Here is a 22,828-nt window from a genome sequence, read left to right as displayed (position 1 = left end):
GAAAAAAAAAAAAAAAAAAAAAAAACCAACAAAAAACCAGCCTGTCATTTCCCTGGGGTTCTCTCTTGTAGTGCAACCAAGAATTGCATTAGCTGAATTGGCATCTATTATGATATCATTGATTTCTGTTGAGCTTATCATCAACTAAAACCCATAAGTAGTTTTTTTTTTTTTTCCTTTTTCAACATGTGCACAGTTGCCAAGCCACATCTTCCACATCCTGCAGTTGTTCATTGGACTTTTGATCTATAGATTTCAGCTTCTTTCTGAGCAGTTTTTAGTGATAATCTGATGTGGGTCACAACGTAAAGAGGCCTCTTTATAGTGTTTGAAATAAATTGAGCGTCTGTACCAAGTAAGCAAGGGTGATTTCTCGGTTGATGGGGAGGGACTGGGAACTTGTCAGTGCCTGTTTTCTGTCCCTCTCTCTCAGTAAAATGCAGGGTTAACCTGGAAGGCTCTGTTCCTCAGATGCTTTTGGTATGTTGGAAGAGACCAGAAATTAGCTCTTGTCAGCATAAAGAATTACATTAATTGATTCCTGAAATATTGGAGCTGAGAGCTGCTGAGCGATGGTTTAGTATTCTTCCCCGCCCCCGCCCCCACCCCAGGCCTTTAGACAGGCATAGAAACGAACTTAATCACTTCTGCCTGAATAGCAGCTTTCAACTGTTCATATTAAAATACTAAACAGATTTTTTTCCCCTGGCTTTCTTATGAATGCAATTGCCCTAGAGCGTAGATGACTTCTTGAATTCCTCCGCCATGTGAGTAAATGATGCCCTCTTAGGTATGTAGCAAAGTCAGCTCTGGTGGTGAAGTGAGGCAGGATCCTCTCTGGGACTTCCATGCCCTTCACTGGCTTTCTGCCAAGCACTTTCCTTGTGCAATTACATGGGGTCCTTCCTCCATTATAGTTGGCGGGAGAAAGGAAATCACCCTTTGATCACTCAGGTGCTAGGTGGGGTCAGTTTCCAAAGAGTCCCTGGGACTGATGTCTGGGAGCACTTGACACAGAGCTGTCTGTTCTCTGGCAGCTGGTGTTGGGTGTCAAATGGGACACTTGTGTTGTGATGACCATTGGAGGTCTTGTCTCTTCACCAGGCATCTGAGATAGCACATCAGACTCAAGGTGGGCATCTAGTCGTGTGCTGGGGGAGAGCCCCTTATAGGCAGGTGGTTGTGCCAGTCTCTCAAGTGCCCAAAGGATTTTTATTTGTAATTTTTTATGTTCATGGACGCTTTTTCCTTACTTGATTGCAGATTCTTGGAGGACGTTGACTTTCTTTCATTATGATATTCCGTCACTGCAACTGGCAGTGTATTTAGTAGGTGTTTCCAGGTTCAGGCGGGATGTCAGGATGTATGTTTACTGCTTGGCTGCTACCTGGCTGTAGCAGAGCAGGTCCCTTCACCTTTCGGGGAATTGATTCTTCATCTGTAAAAAGAGCAGTTTGGAGTGACCTCCAAAGGCTCTTTTAACAACAGTCTCTGGAATTCTGGGAGCCTACACAGCTCTCAAAATGTATCCTTATAGTGTATCTTAGCAAAGTCCTTGTTTTTCTCTTTTCTGCTGTATAATTACTAAAAAAGTCCACCCAGGGGACACCACCCTCACCATCCTTCCTCAGCACACAATAGGAAGGGTTTCTTCTTTTACCAGCTTAAAAAAATTGGCAAATCTGTAAACGTAAAAAGGGAGAAGGGTTGTGGAGGGGAGATGCTGTGACAAGGGCCAGTGGGGAGCACCTGCCGTGCTCCTGATCTTCTGAGCTGCTTCCAGCTGCCATTTCTCAGTATTCAGACTGGTTACAAGGAAAGAGTCCTAGGATGAGGGAATGAGCATCATTGATGACTTCCAAAGGGTATAGGACATTCCAGAGGTCATGGCAAAGAGAAAGAGAAAGTCATCTGTGGCTCTGGGAGCTGGTGGTGAGTTCGAGCAGAGTTAGGTGATCTGGAAGGGACTTCTGGAGTGCGAGATTCTTTCTGGACCGAATGCAGAGGAAAAATAGAATACAGCTAGGAATATTTAGGTTGCCCTCCTCTGAGAGCTTGCTCTTGGGAAAGATGGATGTAGATACAATGTCACTATTGTCCAGGGCCCTAGAAATTAGCTCAAAGGAAGGGGGTGTTAATTCCAGCCTAAGGAAAGGGAAAGCTACCTAAAAGTGCCTGTCTGCATCTACCGCCACCCCTCCCAAGCAGTGCTTCACGTTTGCTCTGTCCAGGTGTGCTGGAAAGTTTAGAGATGTGTGAGTGAGGCACTGACTAGGTAGGTTGGAAGGCAGAAGCCAAGTGCGCTCAGCCCGCCCTTGTGTACTTTGTACCTTTTTTACTTCTCTTGGTATCAGGCACCCTTGTTGTACTTAATCCATAGTGCAGCTGTCACTGAGCTACTGTGTCAATGGCTGCTGCTGCCCCAGAGCTGACACCAGGCTTGGAGCTAAAGGCCCCAGCCACTGGAGGTCTCAGCACCACCCCTGTCCCCCCAGTTACCATGTCCACGCAGAGACTTCGGAACGAGGACTTCCGTGACTACAGCTCCACTGACGTGAGCCCCGAGGAGAGCCTGTCTGAAGGCCTGAACAACTTCTCTTCCCCAGGATCCTACCAGCGGTTCGGGGAAAGCAACAGCACAACGTAAGTAGCTCTTCTGTCTACCCTTTTGGGTGCGATTCATATTCCTTAATTCTGTATTGTAATGTAATCTTGCTTAGAATTATTTTTGCTCCCCTATTTTATCAGTTCCCTACTTTACAGATGAAAGTAAGATGTAGAGATTGGGCGAGTAGTGGTGCTGAGATTTGAGCTCCTTGTCTGCCACTCTCTAGTCTATTTCATATTCTTTGTTCATTTCACCTGCGTTGGTCCCAGAAGGCTGGTGCAGAGTCACAGACTGAACATAAGAAAAACTTCTAGAGAGAACATTCTCTTAATTTAGAATCATGGGTCATCTGTGCTAGAACCTTAAATAAGGCCTCCAAGTCCAGTTGGAAGCCTCCTTTACAAAGTCCTCCCCAGACTTCTGTCCCCATCACCAAACAGGCGGGGCATTTGGCGGAAGAAATAGAAAGAGAGAGGAATAATGTCTTACAAACTTAAAAGATTCAAGGGGTTGATAAAGAAGAGGTGATCTGCTTTGCATGCCCTTGGGAGGGCTTACGTCTTATCCCTGGAAACTAAATTCCAAGTCTCATCTGGGTGAGTTTTTGGCCCTCTGTGGGCCTCAGTTTTTTCAAATGTAAAATAAAATTGAGGACCCCCCTGTGAAGCTATGTTGACTCACCGTTCAAATGAGAAGATTCAGAGGAGGGTTTTCTACTCCACTGAGTTGTCTGACTCAGTTCTGAAAGGCAGGAGAGCCCTGACATTTTCTCTGGACCCCAGCATCCATCTGTTGCAGTCCTTCTGTTTATTCCTCAAGCTTTGCCATCAGCCTCTCTGTGCTGCCTTGTGGGTTGGGTGTGACTTACTGAGGGATCCATTATGGCCTTGACTCACACGGTCCCCTGTGACCGCCCAAGGAGACCATGGGAGCTTCTCTTGGAGCTCCTTACTGGTGAAGCCCCCCTGCCGGCTGCGATCTCTCCTGGTGCAAGGCATTTTCTCCAGTGAGCTCAGAACTAGAGGAGATGGTCTGCCCACATTATAAGCCCCTCTCCACTCCCAGCTTGTTTTCTGCTCCTAAAGATTCAGTCTCCATAGCTTTTTTCTGCTGTGGCATGCTATTGTCAATCCCCCCCGCCCCGCCCCCACTTGCTTGCAGCGTTAGCTGAGGGAAGGGATTGCTTAGGCCACAACTGGCGGGAGTGAGGACTATCTTTCCTCTCTCTTTTCTCCAACCTCGTCTACCTAATTGGCTTCCCCCGGGTAGAAGGAGTGTCAAATGCAGCAATGACATGTGATAGCTTCCCTTCAGAAGTCACTCTCGTTACTGTGAAATGCTCCTTCCAAGCGTCTCTCTCTCTCTAGTTTCCTTTCCAGTCTTTGCTCCTCGTTCTTAGGCATCAGCTTGTCTATGCAGTGCTTGCCATATGGGGTCTAGATTTTCACTTTTATTTTTGTCCTTTCTTTTTTTATATTATTATTTTTTGGCCGTGCAGCTTGTGGGTTCTTAAACCACTGGACTGCCAGGGAATTCCCTAGATTTTCATTTTTTTTTGAATTAATTAATTAATTTATTTATTTATTGGCTATGTTGGGTCTTCGTTGCTGCACGTTGGCTTTCTCTCGTTGTGGTGAGTGGGGGCTACTCTTCATTGTGTCACGCGGGCTCCTCATTGCGGTGGCTTCCCTTGTGGTGGAGTACGGGCTCTAGGCATGCAGACTTCAATAGTTGTGGCACACAGCCTCCATAGTTGTGGCTTGTGGGCTCTAGAGTGCTGGCTTAATAGTTGTGGCGCAAGGACTTAGTTGCTCCGCAGCACATGGGATCCTCCTGGTGCAGAGATCGAACCTGTGTCCCCTGCATTGACAGGTGGACTCTCAACCACTGCGCCACCTAGGAAGTCCCTAAATTTGCATTTTTGACGGGACTTCTCTGAAGTTTAAAACCAGCCATCTAGCAACATCAGGATAGTAGCTCATAGTAGCTCATTGTGTGTATTGAAGATGATGCATCGCTGTTAGCTATTCTGAATATCTCTTTTTTTCCACTTTGGATTATAACTAGTAGTCAACCCCAGATTATCTCCCCTTGTTTGCTGGAAATTGACCAATTGGAAGATATGTCTCTTGTCCTTGCTTTGGAACATTTTCCAGGGTGTACTTTTTCTGAGGGCCCGTCCTGCCCTGACATTGTGATACAAGGTAGGTGACCAGGAAAGCCCCTCTGTAAGTGATGGCAGGTATCACAACCCCATCACAAGTGGTTCTGGGAAAAGTACTCCTGTGGGACTTGGAGGGTTGGTTGAGTATTTGTCTGGAGCCTGGATCCACACAAGTGTTATGTGTAGCAACGTGCTGGGTATGATTAAGTATAAGCTGATTTGGGACCTAGTTAGCTGTATGCAAAAAGTATTGGGGACAAGTTTTTGAGCTGGGTTCCTGTTTACTGGGACTTGTTCCACCATGTTATCTAGTTTGCCAAGGAACAAAGTATGTGGAAAAAGCACATGGAACAAAGTACAAGAAGCAAAGTATATGTGTGCACACGCCAGGCTCTTCTAGGGGTTTAGGGCTCTGTAAAAATCCCTCATCAGGGGTGCAGGTGTGAACCCCAGATGCTTCCATGATGATGTGTTTGGTAAGGTTATTTCCTAACCCTTGATGTTACCAAGCTGTTGACTGCTTTGATGACAGCCTCGTTTTTCACTCTTTCGGGCAAAGGTTTTCTTGTTGCCCTATTGAGCTACATTATACTGCTCTTGATGGAGCTTTGACACTTTTTCCCCAGGCTGGCAGGCTGAGAAACCAGACTGAAACTGGTCTTCTGTAGGTTATCTGGAGCAACCATTTGCAAAGTATGGTCTTCAGACCCTTTGGGGGTCCCAGGACCATTTTAAGAAGCCCATAAAGTCAGAACTGTTTTCCTAATAGTACTAAGATGTGATCTGTCTTTTCGCTGTGTTGACATTTGCACTGATAGTTCAGAAGCAGTGATGGGTAGGATTGCTGGTGTCTTAGCGTGAGTCACGGCGGTGGCACCAAATTATGCTGGTCCTCATTGTATTTTTCACTGTCACACATACACAAAGAGTAAGCCGGTTTCACTTAAGCACGTCCTTGATGAAGCAGTCAAGTTACTGATTTTATTAAATCTCGACCCTTCAGTACACATCTTTTAATATTCTGCAGCATTAAATGGAAAGTATACATGAAATACTGCTACTGAACAACTAACAGACTGTAGATCATTCAGACCTGACTACTTGGCAGACATTTTCTTGAAGATAAAAGGAATGAGACTTTCACCTCAAGAAAAACAATCAGTAGTATTTGTTGCCCACAATGAAATTTGAGGTTTTGAGCAAAATCAGACAAAAAACCCTCACGTCCAGCACTGTGACCATGACAGCTTCCCTCTACTTAAAGACTATTCTGATGACATTAGGGATGATATTAATGAATGTGTTTTTTTTGATATCGTGTAATGAAATGTGCCGGCATTTGGAAGATCCACAAAGCTCAGGGAACCAGTATCTCCCAGATGGCCAAAGGGTCATGTTAGAAAACTGTGTGTGGGTAAAAGATCCATTCAAGGAGCAAGATCACCAGTGGGTTTTCATGTGATACGGGATGGAAAGGTCGGATTCCATATTACAGCCAACTTCTAAGAAACTACGTGTGTCGAATTTTGGTGTGGTATCGAAGAAAAACTATCACAATTGTCTGAAGAGGCTATTAAGATACATTCTAACTATATGTCTGTGTGAGGACAGATTTTCTTCAGGTACTTCCACCAAAATAGCATATCACAATAGGTTAAATGCAGGAGTAGATAGTCCCGCTGTCAAGTAAGACATGGAAGAGATTTACAAAAAAGTAAAATAGTGTCCTTCTCACATTTTATTTTTTGGAAGATGGAGTTACTTTTTGTTAAAAAAAAAATTGGTAATTATATTAACATGTAATAAGTTTATTGTTATTTTAAATTAATAAATATTTTAAAGTTTCTCAGTTTAATTTATAGTATATATATCAGCAGACATAATCCATATAAGCAAAAACTATGTGGGATCCCCAATAATTTATGAGTGTATAAAGGGGTCCTAAGACTACAAAAGCATAAGAACTACTGATTTGGATAGTAAATAGGCTACAGAGATTTGCGAGGCTTATTTCTCCTTCCCACCCTCCCGTAGTTAAGACTCTGCAGTCCATGAAGTTGATTTTGTGATAGCTCATATGGTTTTGGGTAATCTCAGCTTGTGGCCATTGATTCAAAAACATGATCTTGGTCAATTGCCTAGAATCCTGGTGTTTCAGAGCTGAAGTATGCTGTTCTGGTCCAATCCCCTCACAATACAGATGAAGGGAAGAGAAGGGAAGGGGATTGTCGTATGGTGTTAATGGCAGACCCAGGGCTGGAGGGACCTGAGCTCCCATGAAACCCAGCTCAGGGGCGTTTTGGGGAGGCCTCTGGTAGGCAGGTGGTTTTGGTACAGTGCTTACCTTTGCTCTTAAGTGGGTTAAACATTTGCCAAGGTGGAAATTTGATTGGTGCATCATCCTGCCCGTAATCTCCTGGTCCCTGGCCACTGATAATGAGGGAGTCACCCCTGGACCCTTACAGTCCCTCACTTTAATCCAGGAGAGCACTCGCCTCTTCTCATTCAGATTCGAAGCAGGTTTCTTGATCTTGCCTGAAAAGCTTCGGGGACAGTAGGGAAGGTCAAGAGATTTTCTTCCTGGAGGTAGAGGGAGAAAGGTTACCAAAAGTAAAATTCCTTTCCAGAGAGTATAGATGGGTCTTATTTATTATGGTCTTGACAAGTTAACACATGATTTGCTTTCAGTTTCTACTGAATTGCAGATTTGAAGAAATATGTGGAAGCATCATTTAGGAAGTATTTAGGTTACTTGTGCAGAAGAATTTCCGGACAGTGCTGGGGCCAAATCCTGATTGAGACTGTGATTTGGGGCAAAGTGGTACCATGTTTGGTCTTTTTCGTTTCCTGCTGGAGTCACAGAGGATGGAAAATGCTGAAGATGAGGCCACTGACGTCAGTCCTTTGAGGAGTTCCCATTCTGTATGGAATGCCCACCCTCACCCCACCTGAGTGGCCATGAAGCCCCCACGCTCCTCTGTGTTGGTGCCCATGCCTCTCTCTGGACACGTGTTCCCAGGCTCTTCTTTCCCATCGGCACACGCAAAAGCCCTGCCGGCCGTGCTAGGCTCAGCCCAGGTCTCTCCACGCTACAAACCCTCACCTGCCTCCCCCTCCCTGGGCACTGTTCCTGGGCTCTTCCTAGAACAGGGATCTTTCTACCTTGGGTGGTTGTTAATGTGTCTGCCTTATTTTCCTGGAGACTTTTATTAGTTTCTAGGGACCAGGGTCCGTATCTGGTTCATGCTAATTTCCACCATGGCATTAACACAATGTTTTACACATTATAGATGGTATTTGTTGAGTGGAAAAATAATGAGGACATGTGAGAGGCTTTACAGTTGCAGCCTGAGGGGGACAATCTGTACAACAGACAAGGGAAAACTCTGTCCACAAGGCAGAAGTATAAAGTAGGTGACTGTCTGAAGAGGGCTTCTCCAATCCTAGGACTCTTTGGCATTTGACTTTTTTTTTTTTTTTTAATACCAAGTACACCAGGGACTGGCCTTTTGTGGGACCATATGACTTTTACTCTGTTCACTTTGCATAAAACTTTCTGTTAGGGGTTTGGGGCTTCTATTTTTTATTTCCCCTGTTCTTTTCTCACACCGGTGTCTGTCCTTCTCAGTTATGCTTGGCATCCTCTGTTGCAATTCTGGATCTGAGTCTTAACAGCGAAAAGCTCTTGGATAAAAACCAAGCCTGGATATACCAGGGGCCAGACCCCCAGTGCCCCTCCAATCTAGTCTCCAAGAGAGGTGGACTCTCAAAGATGCCTCAGGGAATGGAGTTTATAGCGCAGTGGCTAGGAGAGTGGGCTCAGGGGCTAGACAGCCTGGGTTTGAATCCAGGCTCACACTCAGGGTGTGTGGCCATGAGCAAGTTACTACCTCGTGCCTTAGGTGACGTTAATACCTGTCTCGTAGGATTGTTCTGGAAATGGAATGAGATGATGCATGAAGGCACTTGGCACGGCGCTAAGTGCTCAGTAGATGCTAGCTCTCATGGTTCACATGCCCTTGTCTGCCTTCTCCCCACTTCAGATGGTTCCAGACCCTGATCCACCTGTTAAAAAGCAACATTGGCACAGGACTCCTGGGGCTGCCTCTGGCGGTGAAAAACGCAGGCATCTTGGTAAGGTCTGCATCGGTGCGGGGAAGTATTATGACGAATTTTAGGAGATGGTGGGGTTTTGTTTTTGTTTTTTAGTTGACTTTATGTAAAACATTTTAAAATGGGAAGCTTTTTCAAATTCAGGTGAGAAAAAGCAAAGTTCAGGCGTCCATTCATCTAAAGATATTTGTGGAGGATCTTCTGTGTGCCAGGTGCTGTTCTAGACTCTTAGAATATTATCAGTGAATAAAACAGACAAAAATTCCTGCCCCCCATGGCGCTTACTTTGAGGCAAGGAGGAGGTACTTGAAATGTTTCTGGCAGTTTCTATCAAAAATATTAACTAATGAAGTAGACACAGAAGTCTGTCCATTTTCTACACAGTCCTTCCATGCCTTGCCCTTAGATGGCCAACTCTGAGAATTTTATTTTTTTCTTTCATGATTCTCCCACTATAGACTGCCCGTGCAAGGCCATTCTGGTTTCCTTTGCAGTTGGAGATAGCTCAGAGACGGGGATGGTCCTCAGCTCAGGGCTGTCTTGTGGCATTGCTCCAGAGACAGCTCTCCCCCTCCCACCACCCCTTAGCCTGTCTCTTCTTCCTCAACACTCCCAGGAGCCTTCTGTTCTGCTGATTGGCAGCAGTGTCAGGACAGCCTTATCTTGTGTCATTCTCTTCTGGGAGGTTGATTGTCTAGAAGGCCTGCTGAGGTTCAGATGGTGCCTGTACTATTCAGCTTGTCTCTGAGCACGTTCGTCCCTCGCATGCTGTGCAGGAAGTTCTGTCATTGGACAGTACTCTAGTAATGTTGTGACCATTTGCAAATCCAGTTCTCATTCGACTTGCTTGTCTTTCCCTGTCTCGCCTGCAATGCCTGTCCCCAGATGGGTCCCCTCAGCCTGCTGGTGTTAGGCCTCGTGGCTGTGCACTGCATGGCTATCCTGGTGAAGTGCGCGCACCACTTCTGCCGCAGGTGAGAGCCCTCCGAGCCACCTCTCAAGTGGGGGGGTGTCCATTTGGGTTCTGTTACCAACACTGAACGTGGGCACTTAACACAGGTCACTCTAGACTCTGTGCTAGCCGAGGTTGTCACAGCACTGCCTTTCTCTGGCGATTTTTGTGTCCTTTTTTTAGCTTCCTGTCATCTGTTGCACTTACATCCAGTGGACAGAGACCACATTCTGGTTTTACGTGCTTTGTAATATTTACCCCATTGAGAAGACGTACCAGGTGGTTGTTAATTATAAGGAAAGTAACTGTCCCATTGACCTAAGACTTCTGCTTCTTGAAAGCATCAGACACGGGGCTCAGTGGTATGTCTGGGGTGGCAGATGGGGAACCGGCTGACGTCTCCGTGAGCTGTGTTCTGTCATTGTCGTTGTCTGACCCTTGCACTCTTCCCTTCCTCTCCCCACCCCCCACCCCCCGCCACCCAGACTGAACAAGCCCTTTGTGGACTACGGGGATACAGTGATGTATGGCCTGGAAGCCAGCCCCATCTCCTGGCTTCGGAACCACGCACACTGGGGAAGGTAATGGGTTTCCTTTTTCTCTGTGGCTGTGGCCGCCTGGTGTGGGGGCCTTCAGAGAGGGAGGCGAGGTGTGGGAGACGATGCAGCCAGCAGGAAGAACATTGCTTGGGTCTGTGGACTTGAGTTCTGGCTCAGCTCTGCCAGTGGTGATCTGTGTGACCTTGGGCTGTGTGACCTCTCCCTTCCCTAGGTCTCCGTTTCCTCACTGGCAAAACATGGGGCCTGGCCTGGAAGATATCTAAGGGTCTTCCAGCTTTGACAGCCTATAACCAGTGATTATATTTCATCCCCTCATTCGGTCAACAAATATATTTAAGCACACTCTTTTAAGTGGAAATCTTAAGAACGAGAGATCAGGAATAGGATATACAAGTAAAGAGAGAGTGTCATGAGCTAGAAATACACCCCAGGGACTCTGACGGGGAGGAGCCCTAAAGATGCCCTCGTCCACTGTGCCAGATGAGAAGTGCACATGATAGGTGCTTTCATGGCAGTGCACTGGGCAGGAGAAGGAAGGCTTCAAGGAGGAAGTGAGGTGAACTGGAACAAATGGGTTTGTTAGGGAAGGAGATGTTTCAGGAGCTGATGTTTTTCTCAATGTGGAAATTGAGAAAAATATTCTATTATTTGCTTCCTATTTGAGGAAACGGTGCATTTAGATGTAGAAAATCGATAACATGAAGGGCTGAATTCTTTTTTTTTTTAATCCTTCTTCTTAAAACGAATCACATAAAGTTATATTCTCCAGAAAAACTCCTTTTTGTGGTCATAGGCAGACTTTTACATTCACACGTAGTTAGCTTCTTCCTGTGATGCAGGATTATGTAATTCTTTCAGCAGAATCGTTTTCTGTGCCTGGGAGAAGCCAGATTGCCAAGTGACCACGGTTGGTTGATTGTTGGTTGTTGGTTGGTTGTTGGTTGATTCTTTCTTCTCCTCTCTTCTTCTCTCCTCTCCCTTTCTTCATCTCTGTTTTTTCCTCTCTCTCCCCTCCCTGCCTCCCTCCCTGCCTCCCTCCTTCCTTCCTTCCTTCCTTCCTTCCTTCCTCTGTTAATAAAATTAATGTGTGGTCGTGGTGGAAAAAAAAAACTTTTTTTGGAACAACACAGAAGAACATAAAGTGAAGAGTAAAAGTATATATCCTGGTCACAGCTGCATGGGTTTTTTTTTTTGGAATTTTCTGAATATGTACAAATATACACACATTCTTAACATTTTTTACACTAATTACCATACTATGCATATTGGCTGGAAACTTTTTTTTTTTTCCTCTTAAAGGTCTTAGGCATTTCTCTATCAGCACACATAGATTTTACATATTCTTTTTACCTGCTGTATACTGTTTCATCTCAGAATGGCCTATAATTTAATGATTTTCCTTTTGATGACCCCTTAGGTTGTCACCAGCTGTTGTTGTTGTAACTGCTTCAACGAGCAGCCTGTTTTGGTACATCTATTTCTGCGTCCTTACGTGAGAGTCGCTTGGTTCTTAGATCCAAGTTATAGAAAGAGACCGTGAAGGGGTCCACTTCTTGGGGTTTTATGCTGAGGGCTCCCTCTAGCTTTAGAACAAACAGTGTGAGATGGGATAGGAGGGCCATGGGGAGGGGGTAGCCAAAGGGCTTGGCAGTGGTCCTGGTGTGTGTGCTCCACTCTGGCCAGTCCAGTCTCGGGACTGTCTCGGGCCTGCCTGACCTTATACAGCATTCCTGACACGCAGCCAGAAAGGGGACCTTGGGAACCGCCCGGCACCTCCCTCATCTTTCTCCGAGGCTCTAGACCAGTGGCACGTGGCACACTTTCTCCTCTTGCCAGGGCGCACTCATCCTTGTCACCTGGTGGGAAGGGTCTGTGATGGCTTGGGGAAGAGCACTGTTCAGAACCCCGTGTCTCCGGCAGTCTTGCTTTCTGTCGTTACCATCTTTGTCTTCCTTCCTTCCCCACCTGCAGACACATTGTGGACTTCTTCCTGATCGTCACGCAGCTGGGGTTCTGCTGTGTCTACTTTGTCTTTCTGGCTGACAACTTTAAACAGGTAGGCCCTGGTAAAAAGAGAGAATGGCAGGAGATGAGTGGGCTTTCTCTTGAGGATCCCTCCCAAGCCAGTTTTGTTCAACACAAGAACTGACATACTAACACTTTATGCAGAACCGTGTCAGTATCATTTGATTTTATCCAAAGACCCAGGGCGTGGCACTTCCCTGGTGGTCCATTGGTTAAGACTCCACACTTCCACTGCAGGGGACACAAGTTCGATCCCTGGTTGGGGAACTAAGATCCTGAATGCCGTGTAGCTCAGCAAAAATAAATTAAATAAATAAATAAATATTTAAAAATTAAAAAAAAAAAAACTTTATAAAGACCCAGGGTGCTGAGAAACCTCAAGATGTCTTGCTGTCCTCCTGTCTTTAGGTGAGATATGATCAAACCCAGCTCAGACAGTTGGGTGGCTAACGATAGTTCTGAAGATCTGCAAAGACAGGGCACCAGCTTTCTATACAGCCTTATTCACACACTGAGCCTTTAGCCGCTGGTGGGACGGTCCCTGGCCGCTGTCATTTGAGAGGCTTTCTCTGTGGCTTTTCTTCCCCTCGTTCTAGGTGATAGAAGCGGCCAACGGGACCACCAACAACTGCCACAACAACGAGACGGTGGTCCTGACGCCCACCATGGACTCAAGGCTCTACATGGTCTCCTTCCTGCCCTTCCTGGTGCTGCTGGTGTTCGTCCGGAACCTCCGAGCCCTGTCCATCTTCTCCCTGCTGGCCAACATCACCATGGTGGTCAGCCTGGTCATGATCTACCAGTTCATTGTTCAGGTACGACCCCAGGCTCCCCGCTCCACCTATTAAATAATCAGAGAAGCAAACAGAGTGAGTAAGTGGTACATAAATAGGGGTCTGTCACTTAGCAGCAGTGTACTTAGGTGAGGGTTTCTCAGCGTGGGCACCGTTGACATTTGGGCTGGTTGGATGGCCCTTTGTCATGGGGGCTGTCTGCATCGAGGGATGTTGAGCAGCATCCTGGTCTCTACCCACTAGGTGCCAGTAGCAACCCCTCCCTGAGCTGTGGCAAACAAAAATGTCTCCAGACCTGGCCAGACATCCCCAGGGGGGCAGAACCACCCCCACTGAGATCACTGGTTTAGACTTTTTCCCAGTCAGATAATACTATGTGATCATTATATAAGATTGGAAAATAGAGAAAAATATTAAGGTGATTCTTATATATTGTAGGATTTATATTGTTATATTAAGTAATGTAAGACTTGTCTTTTTTCTTAATTAATTTATTTATTTATCAGCTGCTGTTGGGTCTTCGTTGCTGTGCACGGGCTTTCTCTAGTTGTGGGGAGTGGGGGCTACTCTTCGTTGCAGTGTGTGGGCTTCTCATTGCTGTGGCTCCTCACTGTGGCTTCCTTTGTGGCAGAGCACAGGCTCTAGGCATGCGGGCTTCAGTAGTTGTGGCACGTGGGCTCAATAGTTGTGGCTCGCGGGCTCTAGAGTACAGGCTCAGTAGTTGTGGTGCATGAGCTTAGTTGCTCTGCAGCATGTGGGATCTTCCCAGACCAGGGCTCAAACCCGCGTCCCCTGCATTGGCAGGTGGATTCTTAACCACTGCTCCACCAAGACTCGTCTTTTTGTATAACATTTTATAATAGGGACTATTATGTTATTATTTTACCACTCCAGTTTTATACTTATTTGTCAGAATTGTAAATCTGGTGATTATTCCACCTCACATAGCCCATGTGGGCAGGTCTGTGGGGAGGTGCAGGAGAGGACATCTGTATGTAGAGGGGTAGAAGATCAGGCTAAGGAAAATGTGCCCTTAAACACTGGTTGTTTGTAGATATTTTGCTAAGACTTGAGGAAAGGAAAAAAAAGAAAGCAGGTGAATAAAAAGATAACTTTAAAAAAAGGTATGTAAATGTCATTCCCCAGATAACTCATCAATATGTACTTATTAAAATACAGACAGCACACGTACCTGTTGAACGTCCCGTCCCCACCCTGAGTGTCCTCTGCTCTGGGACCTGCTGCGTGTGTTTCTAGGTCCTATGAGCACATTTACACACTGTATTCCTATGTAGAGAAATATATAAAGCAAAAATTGATTTTGAGGGGTTTTTTTAATGTAATTTAAAAAATTATTGTATGTAGTATTCATCTGCATTCTTTTTTTCTTCGACAGTGCCTCTGAAGGCTTTCCATTTTGATATACCTGGTTTTACCTCATTCTTTTTAATTGCTAAATAGTATCTCAGAGAGTAGATGTGCCGTAGTTTCATAGTTTATTTAACCAGTCCCCAATCAGTGGCCTGTCAAGGAACGTCTCATCTTTAGTGTCATTTCAGTATTATGACAGTGAATATCCTTATGCCTCCCTTCGTGTGGACATGTATAAATACTTCTCCAAGATAAGCACCTGGAGGTGCTAGAGACGCAGTTGTTGGACGATGTGCACTGTAGTATTTTCTGTATTGCCAGGTTGCTGTTTTCCAAAAGCCGTTTACCAATTTCACATTGACTCCCTTCCACAGTTCGTAAGCATCCCATGCTAGCCACACTGGTTGTATCAATCTTTTTAATTTGGGTCAGTCTGACAGGTGAACATTATCTCGTTTTCACAGTCTGCTGAACAGTGACCTGGTTACCCACTGATGAGGTTTCTAGGAGAACAGTGGGTCATAAAATGCAGGACTTCCTGTACTGAGGAAATGACATAATGAATTTAGACTAACATTGTAGTCAGTGAGCATTCACTGGTTTTTCCTTCTCCCCATAAGTGAGGTGGGTAGCAGATATTGACTTTTCTCCTGCAGAACTATTTTCTAAAGCATGAAATAGACAGCTGTCCATGTCCCATTTTTTTATGGGACTAGAAGGAGGGCTTGTGAACACATGAATGACCATTTCCAGAGAGTTTCTTTCCCTATCTCTGGCCAATTAAGTTAAAACAAGGAAGGGTAAATAAGTGTATGATTTAACTTTGTAGTTAGAGATCTCGGTGCCTAGGACACACCGTGGTGAACATTAAAGACAAGGGGAGTGAGGCCAGCTCATGTAGACACTGCATTTAATTCAAACCACTGAAGGTAGTTGGACTGTGGTCGTTGCTGTGATCAGAGGTCAGGGATGGGAATATGGGTTCCATAGCATCTCAGTCCCCCTAAAAGCAGTGTCCGGCCAGAGCATTGTCTATGCCGAAAACAACGTGTGCTTTTGGACGAGGCAGCCCTGCTGATTTCCTGAGAGCGATTCTGAGCCTGCCTCTGCGCTCAGCCAGGAGGTGTGTTGTGCCCCGGTAGCACTGTCTGCCGGGGCTGCAGGATGGGAGAATGGCGGTCTGGCTGTGTGTCCAGCAGCTTCATTTTGACATGATGCAGAGCTAAAGATGTCCCTCTGGGTTGTTTTTGTTGCTGCTGTTACTACTGTTGCATCTTGATATTTTGCCTTCTTTACCTTGATAATTCCCCTGTTGTTCAAAGTTCCTGAATTTTCACCTAATCTGGAGTGTGTACATGACCGATGCTCTTGCGCCTCAGGCTCACATCATTGTAGGAAGTCGTCTGATGCCTTCCACCTGAGCAGGTCTCTTCATCACATGCATGACGAATGGCACAGTTTTGAGCGGAGTACCTTGCCCAGAGGGGCCTTCCAGTCAATGTGTTATCACTGCATATCCTAAATTTTTTTTTTTTTTGACTGCACCGCACAGCTTGTGGGATCTAAGTTCCCGGGACTAGGGATTGAACCCGGGCCACGGCAGTGAGAGTTTGGAGTCCTAACCACTGGACCGCCAGGGAATTCCTTGATTCTGAGATGTGTTTTTTCACAGTTAATCACGTTTCCAAAATTGGAGTACATCTGACATTCCTTATATGCATTTAAAAGCTTTTTTTAAAAAGCTGTTACAATTATATGATAATGTGGCACAAATGAGGAGATAATATGTTGAAAGGGAGCTGATTTTAATTTGTACATTTCTTTGCAAGTTAAAGTTTTTCTCTTTAATTGGTTGGGGTATGAGGCGGTAGCAGTCATTAAGTTTGTAGAGTTATACATTCCTTCTGCTGGTCTCATTCACACCGGTAGCCCCAGACGTGTATTTTGAAATTCCCTCTCGGATATCTCAGTGTGATCTGATGTATGACCCTGGGCAGTAGTTATCCACTAACCCACACATGGCTCCTGTTTTCAGAAACTTTCTTTACACTGTGACTCAGGGATAATTACAGGGAGATCTCACTCTCGTGTTTCATCAGAGAACAAAAATATTTGCTCGTCTTGTCTTTATTCCAGGAACTGAAATGCTTCTTATAAAGAGCCCTAACTGATTTCTTAGCAGGGGCTCAGGGAAAAAAAAGCCTTTTAAAAATTCTTTTTATTTTAGGGAGACTATAATATCATTGCTTTGAAATCTTTCAAAAAGAAGCCTGTTACAGAGATGAATAGTAGATCTCTTTTTTTGTTCTCTGATATTATTCTGTCACACTGTTAGAACAGACCCCATATCTCTCTAGAGACCTCTGTAGTGAAATCAGTTTTGAAACATTGTAAAAGGCAGTCTTAAAGTCAGTTTTTAATCTGAAAGCCAAATTCTGAAAGGATGGCAGCTTCTATCCGCTCTGAGTCCTGCTCCTTCGATATGGTCCATCCACCGGGGAATCTTGCCCATTGGTCAGCCAGGTGGGTACATATTAATGTTGTGCCTGCAGTTATCAATTGCCTTGGTTTTTATTTGCCTTCTTTTTAGAATGCTGTTTTTGCTATTTTTTCCCCCATATGTGCCGATACTCCTGTTGTGTGCCTGTCAATAATATTTTCCAAGTGCTGAGAAAAAAGAGAAAGTGCTCGTCTAAAAATCTACCACATTTCCTTCCAGCTTTATCTGTGTGGAGTGTTTATGTAGCTGTATCCTAGTGAATGTATAAATTTAAAAAATATTTTTCTCACTATTATTTTCATGTACTACTTAGTTATCCCACTTTTTACTTTTTAAATAGTGCATAATGTTCTGTGGTTTAGTTGATGTACGGTAAACTAACTGTTCAGATGTTTGGGAACATTTAGGTTGTTATTACTTACTGTTAAAAAGCCTTGCTCAACATTTTTCATATTTTGATAATTTTTTTCTACTCAGATTATATTTCTGGGGATGGGATTACCTAGTAAAAGAATGTGATTCTTTTTATGCAGTCTTTAACATTTGAGTTTTTAATGGTACTTTGGGCTAGTCTTTCACCAAAGTAAGTAGGGTTTTCTCGGCTTGAAGGAAAAAAAGAGAAAGGCTAAAAATGACCTCAAATCATGTGTCAGATATTAGATTTTCTCCCTTTAGAGAATCTTGGATTTAGGAACGTTTTGGCCTATCTGATGCTGGGGTTGAGATCACAGATCTCTGTATAGCCTTTGCTCTGTTTGTTTTCTCTCTTTCAGGATATCCCAGACCCCAGACCCCTCCCGTTGGTGGCATCCTGGAGGACCTACCCTCTGTTCTTTGGCACTGCCATTTTTGCATTTGAAGGCATTGGGATGGTAAGAGTTGCTTTGTGATTCTCTGGTGCCCTGGGTGTCCTTGAAGTCTGCTTTAAGGAATGTGGGGGAAGTGCTGTTAGACATTATCTTTTGAGTCTTATTGGCCAGTTAATGAACAGCATTTCAGAGGCTCCACTGAAGTTTCCCCAGCTTCAACTTTTGGAAATAAGTTGCATGTAATTTGAGAATGTTTCCCTTCAAGCCCCCTGTGTTGCACACTCATCTCCTGTGTGTGCAGTAAGCGGCAGCTCTGGGCAATTCTGAACGCAGGGTCTAGAATCAGACTGACTTGGAGTGAGTCTCAGCTCTGCCAGAGAGTAGCTATGTGACCATGTGCGAGGACTTGCCTTCTCAGAGCCTCCATTTGTTTGCTTCTGAAAAGTGGGCTTAATGTTTAGTTTTTGGGGTTGAATGAGATATGTGTAAAGTGCTTTGCACAGTCCCTGACCTATGGTGAGCATTAAATAATTTTTATTTTCATTAATAATACTGTTGGTTTTATTGTTAAATCAGTAAACATATGAATGTATTCTCTGCCCTGAATAATTATTGAGCTGTAGTTTCCTTGTATAAATGAGTAGCCTTTACTCCTAGCTCAGCTTCTCCGCGTTGGTGCTCTGATTTCACCAAATTCTTCTCCTAAAGAGAGGAATTTGTCACTCAGGTGTATCTAATTTGTTCTTATTTGTGTTTTTCATAATAATGCTCCAGAATTCTTCTCTGAAGAAAGTTATTAGCTGGCCAAGGGCTTAGGAAGTGGGAATACACTTCTCCTTTCATGGAATATCTTTTTGTCCCCATTTGATTTTCCTGTCACCTTACACACATTTAAGAAAACCTAGAAGCTGGACATTTTTGTCACAATTTAAGGAATTGCCCCGCGGGTGTCAATGGAGTGTATTAAGGCTCTAACACCACAGTGGAGGCTTTTTGAGTGATCGTATATATGTGGTTGTCCTGTGGTTAAACTCTTCTCTGTGCCCGCTCTGGGGGCTTCTCATTGCCCAAGAAGAATGTCTCACCTTGATTCACAAATGTATATATTTTCCCTGCTGCTGGGGCAGAGGCCTGAAGGAGCCCGTATTATAGCAGGAGAAAGAGGTCCTGAGCCCTCGGGACTGGGAAGAGGAGGCTGAATGAGTGTGGAAAGATGCCCAGGGTTCTTAAGGAGCTTGTGCTAAATTTATGAGTGTTCCCTAACAGCACAGGGCAGAAATTGTTCTTTGCATCATTTCATTAACTAAGACTTGGCTACGGAGTCATTCTCTAATTGTCATTACCTTAAGATTTGTCCCTGTTTTCTCTTTTTACAATAGAGACACGACTGTTTCGACTCTTAGTTTCAATCTGAGGGCTGTTGGGCATGACTGGGAAAAGCACTGGACTCACAGGGGTTTCCTGTGCTCTCTTTGTGTTTGTACCACTGGCCCAGGCTGGCTGGCCTGGAGGAGATGGGCGCCCTGCCCTCTGGTGCCCAAGACTCTCCATAGAAAGAAACCGAAGGGAACCTAGAAACTGTTTTTTATTGGATGTGTGGATCAACTGAAGCTTGACCCCTTGAGCTGGTAGGGGGGATGCTGAGGGCCAGTTGGAGATACAGAGCAGTGATGCACCCTGGAGCCCCGGGCCTGCAGCAGGCTTGTGGTATCTGCCATCTGCCTGGTGTGTCTGGCTCAGACCTGTTCTGCCTGGTGGCTGCCAGGCCTTCAAGGAAAATGACTGTAATGACAAGATTAAAGATGGTTGGGGGTGGGGGGGGATAGTTAGGTGTTGCCCTGAGTTGCTTTTCCTGTGTGGTTGACAGAAGATTATGAAAGTTGTCACAGTCACACTTGGTCTTTTCCCCGTCCCTATATGAACCAGTCTTCATAAAGGGCCTTTCCTAACAGTATGGAGGTTCCTCAAAAAACTAAAAACAGAGTTGCCATATGATCCAACAATTCCACTCCTGGGCATATACCCAGACAAAACTACCATTTGAAAAGACACATGCACCCCAGTGTTCATTGCAGCACTGTTTGTAATAGCCAAGACATGGAAGCAACCTAAATGTCCACCTACAGATGAATGGATAAAGATGTGGTTTGTGTATATGTATGTACACACACACACACACACACACACACACACACACACACACACATGCCACACACACACAAAATGGAATATTTCTCAGCCATAGAAAAAATGAAATAATGCCATTTGCAGCAACATGGATGCAACTAGAGATTATCGTACTAATTGAAGTAAGTCAGGAAGAGGAAGACAAGTACCATATGATACTACTTATATGTGGAATCTAAAATACAATATAGAGAACAGACTTGTGGTTGCCAAAGGGGAGGGGGGAGGAAAAGATTGGGAGTTTGGGATCAGCAGATGCAAACAAGGTCCTACTGTATAACACAGGGAACTATATTCAATATCCTGTGATAAACCATAATGGAAGAGAATATGAAAAAGAATGTATATATAACTGAGTCTCTTTGCTGTACAGCAGAAATTAAACACAACATTGTAAATCAACTATACTTTAATAAAATTTTTGAAACAAATTTTCATAATAAAAATTTTAACCATTAAAAAAAAAATAAGGGGCCTTTCCTTGGCTTTGGCTAACGTTAAAGAAAGTCCTGTGCTGTGAGTGAGGAGGCTGCGAGGATCGGTAGTTTGAAATAGGAGTCTGGAAACTGGGTTTTGCTATACATCTTCACAAGCCTCAGTCTCCAGGGTCCTATTAAGTCGTGCCACCCCCAGCACCTCGGTTTCTCTAGCTTGGAGGTTTCACTTGTAACTGCTAGTACCCCCGCTGTTTGAGGTAAGGAAACAGTGTTTGGGAGCTGGAGTGGCAGTTTTTCCTGACCTGTGTTTTGCATTCTTGGGACAGGTTAGCAGAGCTATAATCTCAGGTGAGGTACAGCTGGCCTGGGCCACCTCCAGTGTCTCTTCCTTGTTGTGCCGGGTGGGCATGATGCGAGAGGGCTTGCTGGGTGCCGTGCCACCTGCATTCAAGGGGCAGATAGCACTCCCAGCCCACAGGGATCTTGTAGCCAGAGGCAAAGAGCTGGTCCGCACCAGGAGTCCTGGCTTACGGGCCTGCCCGCCCTTACCTCCTAGGACCTGCTGCTTAGACAGCAGGCTCCAGAGCTCCTCCAGCTCGGTGAGGATAGCTTCTGATGAACACCTGGCATTTGCCTGTCTAGTAAAGGACAGATGTGCTTTGGGGGAATTCTGGGGATAAAGAAGTTTACTCTTTTCTGAGAATTTTACTTTGTGGTTGTTGTTGGCCATTGATGTTGCTTTAATCCATGCTTTCTCTTCTCTTACTACTCTCCTAGGTTCTGCCCCTTGAAAACAAAATGAAGGATCCCCGGAAATTTTCGCTTATCCTCTACGTGGGAATGGCTATCATCACTGCCCTCTACGTCAGCCTGGGGAGCCTGGGGTACCTGCAATTTGGCGCTAACATCCAAGGCAGCATAACCCTCAACCTGCCCAACTGTTGGTACGTAGGGGAGGCTGGAAGCCTGGGAGCACTGAGTTGTTTAAAAAATTAATGAGGGTCAGAATGTGTCTTTTTCCTCCTTATCTCTTAAATCAGCCCGGTTCACTTTAGCCCCCCCTTGCCACCTGCCCCCAGGCCAGCACCATCCCTTCTTGGCTGCCCACCAAGCCTTTTGGCTGGTCTCCCTGCCTCAGTCTGACTCTCTCTCCAGATCTCTTCTCCCCCTGTTACCCGTGTGAGCCATCTAACTCCCAGTCAACTCATGCACTCCCCTGTTGAGAAGGCTTAAAGGCTTTCCTTGGTTCTTACAATAAAGAGGAAACCCTTAGGTGCAGTCAGGGCCACTCAGGCTCTAGTCCCTCCCCCACCTAATTCCTTCCCAGTGAGGAGGACTTACCCTGGGAGTCTCTCTGTTTGAGAAACTTCTCTGATGTCTCACTCGCTGCAACTTCACGTCTAGGTCAGTGGCCCTCCTGTCTGCTGCCCTGGGGTCCCGTGAGGATCCTGTCCTAATTCTTTTTCCATTGTGTTGTAGTTGTCCGTTTACCTGTACTGTGATCTCCCTACATTGTAAACTCTGAGGGCAGCAACTTCTTCATTTTACCCAGTTCAGTTCTTCATTTTACCTGAGCCCCTGGCACAATGCCTGGCATACTATCAAAACCCAGTGAAAAGTTTTTGAACGAAAAGGAGGACTAAGTGCTGAGACTGTGAGGCATTTATAAATGAGGAGAGGTTACCAGGAAGCCGCTGAGGCACAGAGGATAGAGGTGATCTGCCACGTCCCAGCTCTATGGCCTTGGACAGGTCACAGCTTCTCACTGCCTCAGTTCCCCCTTTCGGGAACTAAGAGTAGTCATTTCTGCCAGGATTGTCTTGAAGATCAAATGATATGTGTGAGCTTTGTAATACTGTCCTGGCACTATGGAGAAGTAGGATGATGTGTGAGCTTTATGCTTTGTTTGGGTGAGTCATTCTGATGGAGATGGACGGTGCATGGATTGGCTGATCTACTGACTGATGGTGCCATTTTTCCCCAGAGAGCTGAGCCCAGAAGGGTCAAGCGTCCCATCCATTGACTGTGAAGCGTTCCAAATAGACAGGGAGAGAGAAGGGCAAATCTGCCTGGTTCCCAGCTTCTGCTGTGCCTGTGCCGTGGCTGTCACCCACTCCATGTGCAGGTGCAGATGAAGCCTCTCGCTGTGGACCAGGGATGCTCCAGAACCCTTCCGTATCTCACTTTCCCTAAGTTGTGGTGGCTGTATTGTAGAGAAACACCGAGACATACTGAAATGCCTCCTAAAAACATAGATGTCACAGGGTGTGTCCTCAGCAACAATTCTTTTCAGAAGATTAAAATTTCA

General features: G+C 45.2%; 1 protein-coding gene across 2 annotated transcripts in view; it reads left to right on the top strand.

Moving 5' to 3' along the window:
* The window catches only part of SLC36A1 (solute carrier family 36 member 1), a 48,360-nt gene that overhangs the window by 7,693 nt on the left and 17,839 nt on the right, over positions 1–22,828 (top strand). For both annotated transcript variants that reach the window (XM_057730642.1, XM_057730633.1), the window contains exons 2-9: positions 2,496–2,643; positions 8,816–8,906; positions 9,771–9,859; positions 10,323–10,418; positions 12,369–12,453; positions 13,019–13,237; positions 17,861–17,959; positions 21,298–21,464. In XM_057730642.1, coding sequence (XP_057586625.1) covers positions 2,501–2,643; positions 8,816–8,906; positions 9,771–9,859; positions 10,323–10,418; positions 12,369–12,453; positions 13,019–13,237; positions 17,861–17,959; positions 21,298–21,464 — 989 coding nt within the window. In that variant the 5' untranslated portion in view covers positions 2,496–2,500. The remainder of the gene's footprint in view (positions 1–2,495; positions 2,644–8,815; positions 8,907–9,770; positions 9,860–10,322; positions 10,419–12,368; positions 12,454–13,018; positions 13,238–17,860; positions 17,960–21,297; positions 21,465–22,828) is intronic.

This window comes from Hippopotamus amphibius, chromosome 1 (genome assembly GCF_030028045.1).
Source record: "Hippopotamus amphibius kiboko isolate mHipAmp2 chromosome 1, mHipAmp2.hap2, whole genome shotgun sequence".
In the NCBI taxonomy this organism is placed as follows: domain Eukaryota; kingdom Metazoa; phylum Chordata; class Mammalia; order Artiodactyla; family Hippopotamidae; genus Hippopotamus; species Hippopotamus amphibius.
Note: the sequence above shows the minus strand (reverse complement) of the source record. Positions and strands in the feature narration are given on the sequence as shown.